Source organism: Girardinichthys multiradiatus, chromosome 8 (genome assembly GCF_021462225.1).
Source record: "Girardinichthys multiradiatus isolate DD_20200921_A chromosome 8, DD_fGirMul_XY1, whole genome shotgun sequence".
Lineage (NCBI taxonomy): Eukaryota > Metazoa > Chordata > Actinopteri > Cyprinodontiformes > Goodeidae > Girardinichthys > Girardinichthys multiradiatus.
This window is the reverse complement of record NC_061801.1, coordinates 19,091,640-19,110,006: the sequence shown is the minus strand read 5'-3', so window position 1 is coordinate 19,110,006 and position 18,367 is coordinate 19,091,640. Positions and strand designations below refer to the sequence as shown.

At 38.9% G+C, this 18,367-nt stretch overlaps 2 protein-coding genes across 3 annotated transcripts; both read right to left on the bottom strand.

Moving 5' to 3' along the window:
• Nucleotides 1–1,057: 1,057 nt before the first annotated feature.
• LOC124872873 (O-acyltransferase like protein-like) lies at nt 1,058–5,325 on the bottom strand. 2 transcript variants are annotated; one of them, XM_047373282.1, is made up of 7 exons: nt 4,325–5,325; nt 4,153–4,232; nt 3,960–4,070; nt 3,730–3,853; nt 3,150–3,336; nt 2,423–2,565; nt 1,058–2,326 (listed from the first exon to the last, which is right to left on the bottom strand). In XM_047373282.1, exons 1-7 carry the CDS (start codon nt 4,463–4,465, stop codon nt 2,222–2,224), a joined length of 891 nt encoding a protein of 296 aa, XP_047229238.1. In that variant the 5' UTR covers nt 4,466–5,325; the 3' UTR covers nt 1,058–2,221. The 2 variants fall into 2 exon arrangements, with proteins under 2 accessions (XP_047229238.1, XP_047229239.1); XM_047373283.1 differs by having other exon boundaries at nt 2,198–2,565; nt 3,190–3,336.
• Nucleotides 5,326–5,571: 246 nt separating this feature from the next.
• Nucleotides 5,572–15,241, bottom strand: oacyl (O-acyltransferase like). Its single transcript, XM_047373509.1, has 9 exons — nt 15,113–15,241; nt 7,780–7,972; nt 7,011–7,144; nt 6,854–6,932; nt 6,619–6,754; nt 6,355–6,530; nt 6,073–6,285; nt 5,895–5,997; nt 5,572–5,821 (listed from the first exon to the last, which is right to left on the bottom strand). Exons 2-9 carry the CDS (start codon nt 7,934–7,936, stop codon nt 5,572–5,574), a joined length of 1,248 nt encoding a protein of 415 aa, XP_047229465.1. The 5' UTR covers nt 7,937–7,972; nt 15,113–15,241.
• Nucleotides 15,242–18,367: the final 3,126 nt, after the last annotated feature.

Here is an 18,367-nt window from a genome sequence, read left to right as displayed (position 1 = left end):
AGTTGATGTGTCCTCGCGGTCTTATGTCGTCATTAAATGGGAAGGATCGTCTTACCAAAGCAAGCTATATTTTTACACAGACTGGCCCTGGTCCAGCCTTCACGCTGCTTTCCAACATCCACAGGCCTGGAACAGGTGGAAATCCAGAGAGGTGCGACAATATTTTGTTTTGTCTTGGTTGAAATGAACTGAATGGAGCTAGAATACCACAACAGATGCATGCAAACTCTACAACAGAACGTTTTCTCAGTTTTACTTATGTTACGTTTTGAATTAAAACATGAATTAAAACAGTTTAGCCTGGAGAGTGCACCTATGTCAGATTTTCTTTTGTCATCTTTTTGCTTCCAAACATAACATATGGCCCTGTCCAGGGTGTACCCCGCCTCTCGCCCATAGACTGCTGGAGATAGGCACCAGCTTCCCCGTGACCCACTATGGAATAAGCGGTAGAAAATGACTGACTGACTGACATAACATATGGCAGGTTTAAACTGTTTGTTTCATCATGGCTTTTTCATCTTGGTAATATTAGATAGATGAAAAAGCAGTAGTAACATCTGCATTTCTTAGAGGTTGCTCACTGAGAAGGTGTCAGCCCCATGCAATGCACAACCAGGCCCCGGCTCCACGTACACTTTCACTGAGAAGCAAGCCTGCAAATGTGTTTGACATCACATGTAATGAAAATCTTTTGTTATTCTTTCTTCAGTTGAGTCATTGTCTGATTTGTGGTTCTGACCTACTAGAACAAGTGCAGTAAAGTCATTTGTGTTCTTGGACACTTAAAGATGGTAAGGGATGAAATAAAAAGTGAATCAGAAACAGAAAAGGCAGCCAAATTAAATAAGTGACATCTTAATTGCTGTAATTTTAGCTCATTTATTTTTGAGTGAAGTCTACATATTACATTACTATGTAATGTCACAGGAAATCAAATGAGGTGTGAAAAAAAAGAGTGGGGGAATAATGCAAATTACAGTCACAAAAATAAATGCTGTAAAAAAAAAAACAACAGTGAAAGGCAAAAAATCCACAGAGCTGTTGGGATGCAATAAATAATTTTAGAGTTTTATTTACAAAAAATCTATAAGTCAGTCAATTAAACAGGCATCATAAAAAGTTGATTTGAATAAAGGTAATGATGGTAATTGAGCACCTTTATCCAGGTGGGAAATGTGCAGTCATGGGAAAAACTTCCATATATAGATGTCTAATTATTTCTTAAATTTCTGAACAAGAAAATGCTCAAGGTACACTAATAATAACATTGTTTTTAAACAAGGAATAGCCAGAAAAAATTCCTTTTTGAAGAATGGTTGAAATATCATCAGTGAGATGCTTCTTGTAGCCAGTCTCTGACAAGGGCACACATCAAACTAAATATTCAAGGCAACAAGGCAAACCTCTTTCAAAATACTGACTAATAATGTTATAAAGATGTGCATCTGAGGCATAATTTCAACCAATTTTAGTGGGAATTTCCTAATTGTGAGGGTGTTACTGCTCACCAGAAATTTAAGTTTTTGTTTTATTTTACAGAATATTTGTTTTCTTCCATCTTTTATTTGAATTTATCAGTATTGCTCAAATTGATGTTAAATATCCATATGTCCAAATATGTTAGAAAAAAAAGATTTTACGGGATCTCTTGATGTTTTTTACATAACTGTAATTGTTTTCTTTTGATAAAAGTCAGCACCAAGTTTACCGGCACATCTAACAATACCTGAAGCATTTTCAATGTATACTTTATGTTGATTACACTGTCAAGGAACATTTAATCTATGATGTTTTGCTTCTCTGGGGTATAAACATGATGGGACACAGATTCCAACTTCTCTTACCCACTCTTCAAAATGGGAAAAATTGAAACAGATGCCATATAAATCATGCAGGCACTGTTTTGATATTCATAAGAAAGTAAATGACAACAACAAAACAGCTACTATCCTAAACATGTTCATATCTACACTCAGGACAACGAGGTTTAAAAAATTTTTACAATCAAGGAAGAGCCAACTATATCTTGTCACCAAGCATTGTGAAACGTATGGTAAGGGAACATCTCCAAAGCTTTTTGTTAGAGGACTGCAGCATTTTTTTCAGTGCGAGGTTACACTACTGCAAGAAAATATTAATTTACTTGAAGTTTTTTTACAAATCTTTACCAGGGATGCCAATATATGTGAAGGGCACTGTATTATACGTGGCACTTTCTCTAGATGCTTCTGTGTTTCAGGTGGAGGTAGGGCTTCTCTATCAACACAGTGAGAGCACTGCTGAACACCAGAGTTAGTACCAGATGGCCGAGGAACAGGTACATCTGAAAATGACAGACACCCAGTGGTGCAAAGATAAGACGAAAACAGAAATAAAAGAATGTTGGTTTGTTATTGAATAATTAAGATGAAATCCTCACAAAGTTGATGTCTGTGTAGTGCATTGGCGTTTCTTGCAAGCCATTGTAGAGGATGATGAAGATGGGATGTATAAGATAGCAGGCAAAGCTAATGTTGGAAAGAGGAACCCAGAAACCAAATGACAGGAATGTCTTGATAAAACCTGGAGAAACACACACACACACACACACACACTCTTGTTTTGCTATATGTAGTGAGGACCATGTGTTGACTCCCATTGACTTCCATTGATTTTCAGTCATTTTCAACCCTTTCTATGCCCTAACCCTGACAATAACCCTAAACCTAACTATTACCAGTGCATGCCTAACCCTAACCTTAACCTAAAGTCAATTCACACCTTAGTCCTAAACCTAACCGTTAGCAAAATAAGTCGTGAGGACCAGCAAAATGTCCTCACTTTGGTACAAACGGTCCTCAATTTGATGGTGAAATCGGGAAAATGGTTCTCACTGTGATGCCAAGACAGGAACACACACACACACACACACACACACACACACACACACAAACTGGTGTAGAGGGACAGTTTTAGAACCTGCAACTCTTTTCTATACTGTTGCTGTGTGTTACAATACCTACAGTTAAAAAACAGACAGAACCTAATATCTGTGCGGGAGTTCTTTATAAAAGTAACCAAATAACAAAGAAGTATAATCAAATATGCACACTTTTTAAAATCACAGTGTTCTGCCATTTTGAAGATCTAATTTGATTTGTTCAAACCTCCAAAGCCCTCCTCACAGGCCAGTATGATCCAACTCACAGTCAGAGCCCAGAGTAGTCTGTGCGTCCCCTGATAGAGAGCATGAGCCACAGATGGGTGGGCTGGAGTTTCTTTCAGGAGGTAGGCCAGTCCAATAAGCAAAACCATCAGGGAAAGACAGCAGAACCACCCAAGCGCTGGTTGCCACTGAATAAAAAGAATAGGCACAGAAATATGAAGGCAAGTTTTGGCTAAAAGGTATCAGTTGCACTTGAAACTTTGTAATTCTGTTATATTTCTGAACAGAAATGGCCCAGAAAATTACACGCAACAGGAAATAGACAGTTTTTTCCATGGTCAACTAACAGGAGAGCACTAAACTGCGGTGGTGTGCACGGCTGCAAAGAGTTAAATATTTCTCTGCAAAAAAGGAGAATCCTGCTCTCTTCAGATAAAGGTCACATTGAGAAACCACTGGAAAAAAAATGAAAAACACCCTGTTTTTTATTTAAATTCTACTTAATTTATGAAGCATTCTCAAATCTTGCAACAACACGATATAGAATATTATGGCAAGGATGGATGATCAAATCATCTCACCTTTTCCTTTAAAAGCTGATCTTTCTTTGTTGTCAGGTATATTCCTGTTAGGATCCCTATGAGAAATGGTCCATATCTTGTGTAGGGTTTCACATAGTAATACAAAACATAGTTGTCTGATGTTCTGCAAAGACAAACACTTCAAGGTTAACATGTGGCTCTTAAAAGACTAGTTACATGTTGTTATTTACTGAAGCTGTTCATTCAGGTTTATTATGGAGGAGGCTTACACTGTAGATGGATGAAAGACTGGGAGGTGCAGGCATGCAGTTATAGCAGCACTGGTCACAATAGTAATCACTAAAAGGCCTCCTACCACAACGGCAAACACACTCTTTTTACTGAAAACAGGAGACAGAATGGAAAAGGTTATTACTCTAGTTTATGTGGTGTATGGGATGATGTTAAATGATGTGAACATACAGCCGATAAATATAGACCAACAGAGGGGTAGTAGCGTAACACTGGTAGTCTAGAGACAGGTACCACGTCCAGGGAATGCACTGAGGAGAGATTTAGAGAGAAAATGTGAAGAAATAGGCAAATATGAACTGAAATGCTGCATGAGGAGATATGAAAAGCTGCTGAAACTTACAATCTCGTGGACTGGTAGGAGATTGCTAATCAGTAGTAAGTTAGCCCACCAGTATGCCTTACAATCAATCAACGTTTCAACAAATGGGAACCAGTAGGGTCCCCCCTGGACCAAAGAGATGAGGCTGATAGTGAAACACATTGTAAACAGGTGCAGAGGCTGAATCCTGGAGCAGCAGGAGAGAAATGTAACCTTTTAATTCTCAGTAAAACCTGTCCTAATTATAGATTTACTGTACAAATACATGTCCTGGATTATAGTGCCTTTCACCCCTTAAACTAGTTTACATTTTGTCAACAATTGAATTTATTTACTGGCATTTTATGTGATAGACCAACGCAAAGTATTTGCCTAAAAGCTTTTCTTTTTTTTAACTAATACCCCTCAATAAAACACAAGACAAATAATTAGTAACTGAAGTCCTGCAGTGTGTAATTAAATCTAAGTATAAATCCAACTGTTCCATGACGGCCTCAGAGGTTTGTCTGAGAACATTAGTGAACAAACAGTATCATGAAGACCAAAGAACACATCAGACAGGTCCGCGAAGTTTAAAACAGGGTTAGGTTATAAATCAGTCAATATAATGAACAAGATGCTACAAAAGACTTGAGATCGGCCTGGAGGTTTACCCTCTAGGACCACAACAAGGGTCCTAAATGTGAAGCCAGAGCTACTGGGGAATGGTGTACATCAAAGCAAGCCCATGTGTTAGAAAAGAGCAATCAAAGACCAGATGTACAGTAAATCCAATTAAGGATCTGTGGCAGGTCCTAAAAAATTCTGTTCACAGACTGTCAAATCAGTCTGACAGAGGTTGAGGTATTTTGCAAACAGGAATCTGCAAAACTTTCAGTCGCTAGATGTGTGAAGCTGGTAATAACATACCCAAGAAGATCTGAAGTCAGTCATTTTCTATTCCGCTTCTTCCATAGTGGGAAGCTGGTGCCTATCTCCAGCAGTCTGTGGGCAGGAGGCCTTGGACAGGTCGTCAATCCATCGCAGGGCAACACAACACACAAACAACCAAGCACACACTCATCCACACACCTATGGCAATTTAGAGAGACCAATTAACCTAACAGGCATGTCTTCGTACTGTGGGAGGAAGCCGGAGTACCCGTTGAGAACCCATGCATGCACAGGGAGAACATGCAAACTCCATGCAGAAAGACCCCCGGCGGAAGTTGAACCCAGGACATTCTTGCTGCAAGGCAACAGTGCTACCAACTGCGCCATGCAGCCCATCAGCATGCCATGTGTTTTTTTTCTCCAGAATTATGTTGTTGTTGGTTTCTCACATAAAATTCCAAAGACAAAATAAAAAAAATGTTTAAGGGGTATTTTTTCTTTTGCAAGGCACTGTAATTTAGTCTTCTAGTTTTAAGATCATGCCTTTTAATCCTCTTGAAGAGATAGTTCGCAACCAAACCCAGACTCAGATTGTCTTCTGCCTTGTCAATTGAGCTCAGCAAGGACCTGGCACTAAGCAAACCCCTGAAACAGCAACAATGTACAGAAAATCATTTTAAGCACAAAAATATGTTCAAGAATTTTTCAATAGACTCACCCCAGCAATAAGAAGGTATCAACAGCCAGAAAAACAGGCCCACTGATGGTGAACACGTATATTGGGCTGCTTTCAACTGCTCTCCTCCATGTTTTGTAGTTATCTACAACAGAGATATGGCATTGTGAATAAAGTATTTGGATGAAAGTAAGACTTAGTTAACTATTTTCCTTCATACCCAGGTTGTTAATTACTGGGAACTGTGCGGCGTGGCCACATATAATCCAAAGCAAACTGAGAACACGTATGCCGTTCAGAAAGGTGTAGTTTTCACATTGGACATAGAAGGGGGTGCTGAAGACTCCCTTGCTTGTTGTCTGCAAGGAGAATGCTTGCAAGCAGCTGGAAAGACAGCTTTGAGAAATACATTGTCCAGCAGGGTTGTTTCTGTCTGCAAAAAGAAACTACTGAGTAAAACCATTGTCTAAATATTAACAGATCAGATGCAAATGCACCTTACCATTTTCCTCTAATGTTCTGCCATTTATTTCACTGCCATTGCTTTTCAGGGTGCCATAAACGTTTAAATGGCAAGACTCTGCTGTGTGACTGATCGTGCTGCTCTGCTCTGACCTTCTTAAGGCTGTGAAGAGGGTAGCCGCAAGAGGAATGGCTAACATTACACAACACACACACCTAAGGAGGAAAAGGAACCAAGTTTAAAACATTTAAAAAACAAGCATATCGTTTACTGGGGGTGAAAAGAGATGGCTCATATACTGACATGCAGGCAACGTCTGACGCATCAGGAGCAACTGTGTCAACCAAACAGTGAGTCATGATCATTTCCTGAGAAGACTGATTGATCAGATTGGGGGGTAATAGACTAAGGAGGGACTTTTGGTTGAACTGAAGTCTGTCTGTTTGAAAAATAAGCCATATGTGAGACAATAATACAAAAATAACCAAAGAAACCAGAGGAACAGATCTACACAAAATCTGTTTTAAGAGTTTCTCACCACACAGTACCAGTTGTTTGACATCTACTTCCCTGCAGGAGTCAGGAACACAAATACCCACAAAATACTGGATTGTTCCCTGCAGAAGAAGGAGAAAATACTGTTTTCTTCTCTAGTTTCATATCCATCCACCATCAAGGTCTTTTATATTATTCACCTGCTTCAGGAACACCTGGCAGTACTGTGCAGAGAAGCCAGGGCCGATGGCAGAGCGACACTGCTGCACTGAACCGGGCTGGTTCACATTACCTTCTTTAACACTGCTGCCCATCTTTCCAAAGGAATCATACACTTTAAAAAAGGAGGGAAACAACCACTGATGTTTAGTCAGAAAACAGCTGTATATATTGGTGTGCTGTAATAGTCTAATCATAAATGTTATGTTTTCATGAGCTGTTAGCAGAGAATCATCATATTTAACAGACATAAAGCCTTTTAAACATTTGTCTTGGTGTAATTAATCTGCATAATTTGATTCACTTAGTGAATTGAGTTACTGAAATTAATAAACTTTTTCTGTTGTGGAATTTTATATACTCTTTTCCCAACTGATACTTTTGTACAGTCAGGAAAGGTGTTCTGATCCTTCGCAACTCATCTGCAAAGTAGGGCTTTAACTACAGGATGCAAATGAGCAAATATCAAAAAACTCCTACCAGGGCATTTTAGCATTTCACCAATCTATGTAACTATATCAATAATGTCTGACATCTAAATGTTTGGATGAGTGAACATTTTGCATTTACATTTACTTATTTAAAAAAACGACAATGCATATTACATCACATTTGCATTTGGTGGGAATTGAACCAAGGTCTTAATGGTTTTACTGTGGGCAAGTCTCACTCTCGGTATCTAAATCTGACAAAAATGTCACTGCACCAGACACACAGCAAAGAAAATAACAGTAAAGCGTCAGCACTTACTGAGGGCAGCGTATTCCTTTGGCTCATCCTGGTTTAAATCCCAAAGGAACGTGTTGATATCCCTCATACATCTTTGTGACACATTGTAGTTGTGCAAGTTTCCAAGTGCAACACTGCCACTCACTAACAGAAGAAACACAATCCAACCGAGGGCCATTTCAGTGTCGACTGCATCTTTTCCGCCCTCAAGGAGCTTAAATAACAGGAAGGGGCACATCATCAAGCAGAGAGAAGCATGAAATTCATCTTTTAAAGGTAGAAATGGAAGACGGCTTTGGAAACTGTAACATGGACCTGATGGATTTTCTGCATTAGGTGTGAACAGGCTTTAGTTGAAAAACAGAAAGATCAGAGCAGAAGACGTCACTGCACAGAATGATAATAATCAATGTGGAAGCCTGATAATTATGGCTGCTTCAAGCAAGCCATTGCTCTGTTTACTGAACATGTATTAAACACACTTAATTTTGTCCAGCAAATAAATTATAATTTTAGAAGAGCACATTCTCAATTGCTTTTAAACAAGTCATGTTAAAACGTGCTGGTGGTTTCCTGTGTGGTACTTGATATTGTACAAACTACGATTTTATTACTGTCAGAGGTGGGTAGTAACTAGTTGCATTTACTCAGTTATATTTTCTTGAGTAGCTTTTTGGAAAACAAATTACTTTTAGGAGTAGTTTTACTGCACTGTATGTTTTACTTCTACTTGAGTAATATTATTTTGAAGCAACGCTACTATTACTTGGGTACAATGTCTGGCTACTGTACCCACCTACTTCACCTAAGAAAGAACAAACATGTTTTAACCAAACATTTATCAAACGTAAACTTGGTGTAAACTAGCTACTTGTTCTTATGTTATTTTCTATTTGCTGAGCCTGCTGGGTCATTTGGAGGTCAGGTGAAAATACAGTAAACACTAGATATTGTCACTGCAAGTACATTGCACTGTTTTAACATGTACACATTACTTACTGTAAGTACTGGGTTCAACAGTTTTATGTTTTGGAAAAGTGTAATTTGGAAATGTTTCTTTCCTTAGCCTGAATTTGTTACTTTGTTATTAAATTTGACTATTTTATCCTTTAAATTCCAGAATTTGCACATAGCCTAAAATTTTAAGATTACATAAATTTTCACAAACTAGATCAGATGTTATATTCACAGTTACTCAGTACTTGAATAGCTTTTTTACCCTTAATGTTTTTATTGTTGCTTGAGTAAAAATACTCTGAAGTAGTGCTTCTCTTGAGTACAATTTTTGGCTACTCTACTGACCTCTGATTACAGTTATTTTTACATTATCCATGGTAGAACTACACAGAGAGTAGAAGGTGGCACCATTAGTAGAAAGATACCTGCATTTATTTTATAAATGTACCTTCATGTAATTAAATATGCTGCACCCTGATAAGATCACAGCCTAAACCTGCTCCTAGAAGGAGAAGCTGTCTCCCAGAGAACCACAGAGAGAGCCACAGCTTTACCTACAAAAACAGTGAGACAGAAGCAGCAAGACAACTTATAACACAGGCCTTCATTGTTCAAGGTAATACTGTACATTCTTCATGTGTCTTTTAACAGAATATAAGCAAAGCTTAACCAAAGTAAATTAAGTAATTACAAATTTATAAATCCCCAAAGGTAAATTACATAAGTAGTGTGGTAAAAAATAAAATATACTTAAATCACATCAAATCTAGAGAAAACAAGAATGTGTTGACAAATGGAAGTGTAAAAGTGACAGCGATGTGAGAGATTAGTAGCATTACAAATATTCTTTAATGCACCATCAATGATACGTAGAGTGTCATCCACACTTTTCAGCACCCTTAGTAAAATGTTAAAAATGCTTTAAATGAATTTATGTACTTCTTTATTTTTGCTGTATCTTAATCTCACATTCCTAAATTTAATGACTACATCTGTTCAGAGAGGGGAGATATTAAAAAAACTGTTGTTTTTGCCATAATGCCTGGTTGCACAATTATATGAGGTTGATTAGAGTTTAAACAAAACATCTAATTTGTCATCCATAACTTGATTTAATCTAAAACATTAAATGACATGTCACAGAGGTCCCTTTCTGTTAGCTGCTTCTCAAAATGGAAAAGACTAGAGACCATGTGCTTCAAATAAGGCTGATGTGTTTTGAGAGTTGAAGAATTTGAAAATCCTCTCCTAATGTTGTTTTCTCCTGCCTAAAAAAATCTAAACAGTTGGAACTGTAACAAAAAAAAGCCTAGACCAGGATGCAAGTTGGTCTTTTCAGTAAGAAACACTGGTTTAAGGGTGTGCTTTAGTTTAAGTGGGATGACCATTTAATATTTTTATGTGTATTTTCCAACTCTAAGCTTTATTAACTACAATGCTTGTTGGATTTAAGCATATCAGGTGATGTGTGTTTGTATAAGTGGGTTTAGGACCGAAGATCAAACCCTTTTTATCAAGGTGATCATTATTATTAGGCATCTACTCCTCAGGAAAAATGGGCCAAAAAACAAAATATAAAACTGACTTCTTAGGCCACACCTCCACTCACACAAAAGCACATCAACGCATTTGCTTTATTACAAGAAGGAATGAAGTATATACAGCATCACACTTGTATAATAAAGTGCTGTTCTTTATGCAAAAATGGTTATATGAATTAATAGTTTTTTTAAGTGCACAAGTCATGCTATTGCAAATAACCTTTTATAAATTCATGTACCGGTATTTGTTTTGGCTTTTTACCCATCTTTACCATATGGTAGTCTGGGAGGAGCTTTTTTTTTTTTTACATTCTTTATTTGAGTATATGCGTTATTATGTACTCAGCATATATGCATCTGTACATATTTACCTGCACACACAGAAAACAAACAAGCAAATAAACAAAAAGAATTAGTGTCTCGGCAAACAGTTAACATCCATTTCAGCAATTGAAATCAATCAAAATGGTCCTCATGGGCTCACATGAGGGGTGGGCGAACCCACCCAGTGTCTTCCAAGACAAAACCCACAGAAGGGACTAACACAACTTCTTAGAACCCACAACATCTTCACTTGTGTGACCATCCCAAGTGGGAAATAGCTGGGGTCCATACTCTCAGAAAAACATCAATTTTTACTTGAAGTGTTGTTGTTATCTTTTCCACTGTATACACATCTTTCAGTCTTCCTTGCCATTATTGAAGGGTGGGAGGCAAAGGCTTGAGCCACGACAGAGTTATCATTTTCCTTGCAACCAATAGAAGAATTTGTATTAACTGGATTTTCCTTTTCCCAATATTTCCTCCTGGGGTCAAGCCCAATATGTAGTGCAGTGGGTTCAGCGGTAAGGTGAACTTAAGAATTTTTTGAATTTCTGTCTGTACTCCCTGCCAGAATGATCTCAGTGTTGGACAGTCCCAAAAAATATGAGGGTGATCCCCTATCTGATTACAGTTCTTCCAACACAAATTTGTAGCACTCCTGTCATATTTTGATATACTAAAGGACGATTTAAAGAATCTAATTTTCAATTTCCAATCAAATTCCTTCCAACCTGGACTATAGGTGATCTTAGGACCATTTTCACAAACCCTCTCCCCCTAATGCTTTTGTTTCATATTTTTCTAGTTATAGTTCTATTAGTTTGTTTCCTTAGATTTGCGTTCTGTTCAAGCCATGTTTTGCTCCTGTCACGTTGTGTTCTCTGTTAATCAACTTTATTCGGTTCACCTGCACCTAGTTAATCTGTCTTGCTTCACCTGGTTCACACTCCATTTATACACACCTGTTCTGTTTACACATCGTGGAAACATTTTTCAAACCATGTCTTGTCTTGTCTTTCAAATGATGCTCAAGTCTAGTTCTCAAACCAAGTCTTGTTTTTTGCCCATGCCATGCCTGTCTCGCCTGCCCGTTTATTGTTTTGTTCCTGCCTCCTGCTGTGAGTGAGTTTTTTTGTTATTAAACCTTTGCACTTACCATCACGCTGCCTGCTTGTCTGCATTCTGGGGTCCTATATCACGCAAACCTTAACAGCATCCAGTTTGTTTGGAAAAAAGTCAATAATCTTGGCTATTTTCACTGTGCGTGATATTGTTAAAGGTGCTCCTATTTTCTTCCTCACCAGGGACCAAACCCTGTGCGTACAGATAATCCACTCATTTTCAACTTTTAAATCTTTCCATTTCTTACCCTCCATAAATGGGATCACTTCAAGAGGTACCAACTTGCACGCATTGTTCTCCAGACCAATCCAGTTTGTCTCCTCATCTTGTATAAACCATTCGACCACAACACGAAGTTGTGCTGCCCAGTAATACATTGTCAGATTGGGCAAACTAAGACCACCTTTTTCTTTTGGGCTTAATAGTAGTTTCTGTCTGATTCTTGGCTTCCTCCTTTGCCAAATGAAGTTATTAATGATTTTATCTAAAGTTTTGAAAACAAAGGCCGGTATCCAAATAGGGAGTGCCTGAAATAGATACATTAACCTTGGGAGTAAATTCATTCTCACTGTTTCTATTCTGCCCAATAAGGACAGAGGGAGAATTTCCCATCTGGTTAGGTCCGACTTTATTTGTGTGATTAGTCTACCATAATTTTCATTAAATAGTTGCGAGGTTTGTGGTGTCATCATAACGCCTAAGTATTTAAATCCCCTCTTTGGCCAATTAAAAGTGACCTCTTTATCTAAACTTTTTGGTCATTTGCCCACCAGCATTATAGCCCCTGACTTGGTTTCATTAATCTTGTAGCTTGAGATTTCTCCAATATCTCTTAAAGAAGTCATAAGCCTAGGGATTGAACTCAGAGGGTTAGAAATATACAAAATAATGTCATCCGCATATAATGAGATTTTATGAGTGACTCCTCCTGCCGTTACTCCATGAATTCTAGAGTCTGTCCATATACTTTCCACCAGGGGCTCGATAGTAATCGCAAATAGTAGAGGCGAAAGAGGACATCCCTGCCTAGTTCCTCTTTTTAAACTGAAGTTCCTTAAGAAATATCCATTCACCCGCACCCTGGATGTGGGTCCAGAATATAACACACTAATCCAATTAATAAAATCTCTATGAAATCCCATTTTTCCTAGTGTATATTTCAGGTAGTGCCAATTTAACCCAATCTTAATTATTCTGTGGATACATTTTTGAATTTGATTTGCCAATATTGTAGTCAGAATTTTTACATCACAGCAGAGCAGACTTATTGGCCTGTAGGATGAACAATTTATGAGGTCTTTGCCTTCCTTGGGAATTATAGATATTATTGCTTCTGACCAGGACTTTGGGGGATCATTATTTGTGAGGGCATCATTAAATACCCTTTATAATAGGGGAGTGACTTCTGTTTCAAAATGCTTATAAAATTCCCCAGGGAACCCATCTGCTCCTGGCACTTTATTGTTTTTTTTAAATTTTTTAAGGCTTCCTCAATTTCTTTTTTTGTAATTGACTCCCTCATTGCTCGAGCGTCATTTTCCATTAATTTTGGTAACGTAATTTTGCCTAGTAGCTTCTTAATCTTTTCTGTTTTATTGTCTATCTCCTCTGAATCATAAAGTGTCTCATAGTAAGCTGAAAAAGCTTCTGCTATGTCTTTAGGGTGGGACAGTGTTTTCTTTGTAAAGGGATGCATTATCTTTTCCACTGTGCGATCTGCCTGTTTCTTGCGCAACTGAAATGCTAATAGCCTGCTAGCCCTATTACCTGATTCATAATACTTTTGATTAGCAAACCGTAATGCACCCTCAGCCCTATGTGTCAACAAGTTATTCAATATATTCCTGTATTCGCTGAGAGACTTTAAGATAGTTTCATCATTTGTCCTTTTATGTTCCTCCTCCAATTGCTGTATGTGATTTTCTAGTTCTACCTGTTCTTTATTGCGTTGACTTTTAATTTGGGATGACAAGGAAATGAGCTTGCCCCTCATTACCCCTTTTGCAGCTTCCCAAAAGATAGACACTGATACCTCCCCATTATCATTGTGTTCCATATACTCGTTGCAGTCTTTTTTAATTCTCTGAATTACTTCTGGGCGGTTCAGAAGTGAAACATTCATTCTCTACTGTTTAGGTTGTTTATCATTCTCTAAGTGTATTGTCATAACAACTGGGCGGTGGTCTGATATTGTTATTAGCCTAATGTGACAATTTGTGACTTTATGCACGTCTCTCTTTAAGACAAAGAAGAGATCTATTCTGGAATAGCTTCCGTGAACCTCTGAAAAATAGGTGTAATCACGCTCCCTAGGGTGACCTTGACGCCATACATCTATCAGCCCCAATTCTTCAATCAGAGTGGGCAATATTTTATCCGTCAGGGGCACTGGTCTTTGTTCAAATGGGTGTTTATCCATTTTGTGGTTCATCACACAGTTAAAATCACATCCTGCTATTATAAATCCATCAGCTTTAGTTGTCAAAAGAGTTGAAATGTCCTTAATAAAGCTAGGATCATCTTCATTAGGCACATAGATGTTTAAGAGAGATATTTTCACTCCTCTAATTGTACCCACAGCCAAGATGTAGCGTCCATTTTTGTCATCATACATCTTCTCTAAAGCGAAACCTAGTGATCTGTGACACAGAATGGCAACTCCTCTCTTTCTACCCCTTTCACATGAAGCACTATATACCTGCCCCACCCACTCCCTTCTGAGTTTTTTATGTTCTGTCTCATTAAGGTGAGTTTCCTGAAGCATTGCAATAGAACAGTTTAATCTTTTCAGCTGGGTCAGAATCTTCTTTCTCTTCTCGGGATTATTCATTCCATTTAAATTATAAGTAATTACTGTTAATGTGTCCATTCTTGTAGCTTATCCCTTTTAACTGTACTTAATTATAATCAGAGTGAAGTCAAAAGCTGCAATTACATAGAAAATATTGCTTGCCGAGAGACACAAAATGGTAAAGAAACAAAAAAGTTTTCCTGAACAACTGTGAACTTCCGATAACTCTGTGGTTTGCCCCTGAAATGAAGTGAACACAAACACAGGCCTACAACCAAAGTCAGGGGGTCCCCACCCCCGACCTTCTTTGGGCAGAGAGATGGGGCTTTCTGGGTGGTGTGCACAAAGTGCCTGGGTGATGGTCCTCCAACATGTCCCTGAAGTATCATCACACCTACATAATCGTGAAATTTGCTTCATCCAGTCTTCCTCTTCCTCCCTTCCCCACTGTTCTGTAGCTTATTTTTCAACACTTCTTTTATAGCCTGATTCTATATATTGAAGTCAATATTTTGTGATAAATGATATTCCCTTTCATGTCTAGTCTTATTTACTATTATTCTATTGTTATTGTCTATTATCTTCCTTACTGTTCATCATAGATTTAACTTCTATTTACCTCTCATCCAGTTCTAGACATGATATGGCGATCTCACTCACAGCAAAGGGCTCTCTTCTCTAACTCCATTATCCAGGGTTATCACCCTGGACAATGGCTCTGATCTCAGCTGGGTTCAGCTGTCTCTTTCTTTTCTTTCCCTGAGTTTTCCATCCATCTGGTGTCAGCTCATGTTCCAGTATATCTCTGTCCTCCAAAGATGATTCAATGCCGAGTTCTTTCAGTGTAGAATGCGCTGCTGAAAATGAGGGGTATAATTTTATGCCCTCGTTCAGGAAGAGATTCAGCTGGGCTGGGTATGGTGACTGGGCCCTGATGTTCTTTTGTTTTAGCTTTTTTATTACCTCTCGGACTTTCTTCCTTTTCTTCTGTAAGTCAAATGAGTAGTCATGGTAAAAATAAATCATGTGCTCTTGGTACCGTATATTTTTTGTTTTCAAGCTTGAAAAAGCACTTTTTGTTTTACGTTAAAGTCCAAAAACCGGGATATGATGGATCTTGGGGGCGCCGCTGCGGCTTTAGGCTTCGCACTTGACGCTCTGTGTGCTCTTTCTAGTTTAATAACAACTCCTTCTTGGAACTCTAAAGATGTGCTTAGGAGGTCTGTGATAAAGTTTATCATGTCTTCCTTTTCCACTCCCTCTGGAACGCCAAACAGCCTGATGTTATTACAGCGGAGTTTATTTTCCATGTCGTCACATTTAGACGTGAGGATAGCTTCTCTTTCCAATGAATATCCCAGTGCTCTCTCCTGCCGTATGCTTCTGTCCTCCGTTGCACTTACTCTGTCCTCCGCTTCAGTCAATCTTCTGTCCAGCCCCTCCATTCGATTCTTCACGTCCTCCATAGATGACTCTAACCGGTGTAAAGAGCTCTTCAGCTCCCAAAATGAGTCAGTGTTTTCCTGCCGAAGTTTTCTTAGTTCCATTAGCATCACTGTTTCCCCGCTAGCATCTCCCGTAGCTTTCAACGGTGTAGCTTTGGCTAATGTTAACTGCTTGGAGCCTGTTGTAACATCGACTTTTCTACTGGCCTTCATGTCGTTCTTTTTGGACTTCTGAAAAGAACTCTGTACTCTTGAGCCCTTTCCCTTCAGAATTGGTACTCATTTATCACTTTTCATTACTTTTTCGGCTATACATCGGTGGGTCTGGTGGAGCTGCAAAATTAAGCGTCCGTCTGCTTCATCTCCTTCCCGGAAGTCTGGAAGGAGCTTTAACATGAATAATGATGAGTAAATTGCTGACAGTTTTCTGTAGAAGAGCTGATATCTAATTTGCAGTTAGGATTGGGTCACTCCTGTCATGTTTTTCCATTTTTTTACAAAATAATAATTTTGCACTAGAGCATGGCAAATATTTTTTTAATATGACAGAAGCAGCAGAAAGACACATTATAATCAATTCACACTTCAAAAGCGGTTCTACAGTGCCAAATATCAAAATCCCAATCACACTGTGGATGGGGAGAGATTTCTGAAGATTCTTAAAGAAGACAGTACATACAGTATGTATGTACTGTGCTCACGTCAATGCTGTATAACCTTCGTTTCCTTTTTCTTTTGATATGCACAGATGTTAAATATCCAAAGAAAATCGAGAACCATGATTACATACACGAGGAAATTAATCAAAATCAAATCAATATGGGGGAGAAATCTAGATGTGGTAATGTGATTTCGGAAAACGGACATTCTCCAACTTCATGTATCGCATCTTGCTGTTAACATTAGAACTTAAAAAATCAGATGAGATTGGAGTACAATCTCATTACTGTGTGCATGTACAGGGGTTGGACAATGAAACTGAAACACCTGGTTTTAGACCACAATAATTTATTAGTATGGTGTAGGGCCTCCTTTTGCGGCCAATACAGCGTCAATTCGTCTTGGGAATGACATATACAAGTCCTGCACAGTGGTCAGAGGGATTTTAAGCCATTCTTCTTGCAGGATAGTGGCCAGGTCACTACATGATACTGGTGGAGGAAAACGTTTCCTGACTCGCTCCTCCAAAACACTCCAAAGTGGCTCAATAATATTTAGATCTGGTGACTGTGCAGGCCATGGGAGATGTTCAACTTCATTTCATGTTCATCAAACCAATCTTTCACCAGTCCTGCTGTGTGAATTGGTGCATTGTCATTCTGATACATGGCACCGCCTTCAGGATACAATGTTTGAACCATTGGATGTACATGGTCCTCAAGAATGATTCGGTAATCCTTGGCAGTGACGCGCCCATCTAGCACAAGTATTGGGCCAAGGGAATGCCATGATATGGCAGCCCAAACCATCACTGATCCACCCCATGCTTCACTCTGGGCATGCAACAGTCGGGGTGGTACACTTCTTTGGGGCTTCTCCACACCATAACTCTCCCGGATGTGGGGAAAACAGTAAAGGTGGACTCATCAGAGAACAATACATGTTTCACATTGTCCACAGCCCAAGATTTGCACTCCTTGCACCATTGAAACCGACGTTTGGCATTGGCATGAGCGACCAAAGATTTGGCTATAGCAGCCCGGCCGTGTATATTGACCCTGTGGAGCTCCAGACGGACACTTCTGGTGGAAACAGGAGAGTTGAGGTGCACATTTAATTCTGCCGTGATTTGGGCAGCCGTGGTTTTATGTTTTTTGGATACAATCCGGATTAGCACCCAAACATTCCTTTCAGACAGCTTCCTCTTGCGTCCACAGTTAATCCTGTTGGATGTGGTTCGTCCTTCTTGGTGGTATGCTGACATTACCCTGGATACCGTGGCTCTTGATACATCACAAAGACTTGCTGTCTTGGTCACAGATGCGCCAGCAAGGCATGCACCAACAATTTTTCTTTTGAACTCTGGTATGTCACCCATAATGTTGTGTGCATTTCAATATTTTGAGCAAAACTGTGCTCTTACCCTGCTAATTGAACCTTCACACTCAGCTCTTACTGGTGCAATGTGCAATCAATGAAGACTGGCTACCAGGTTGGTCTAATTTAGCCATGAAACCTCCCACACTAAAATGACAGGTGTTTCAGTTTAATTGTCCAACCCTTGTAACTGGGCTCGGTGTCATAAACCTTGTGTAACGGTTGGTCGGTTTTGCAGTTAATGAGAACAGCCAGACTGCTTATCAGTTCTTGCGTTTTTCGCACATCGGACTGGTTGTCTTAAAGTGAGTCAAAACAGAACAGAAACCTAGACTTCAGGTGTGGTATTTGGTGGACTTCAAAACGGAAAAGGTGGTCTACCATTAGTCAGA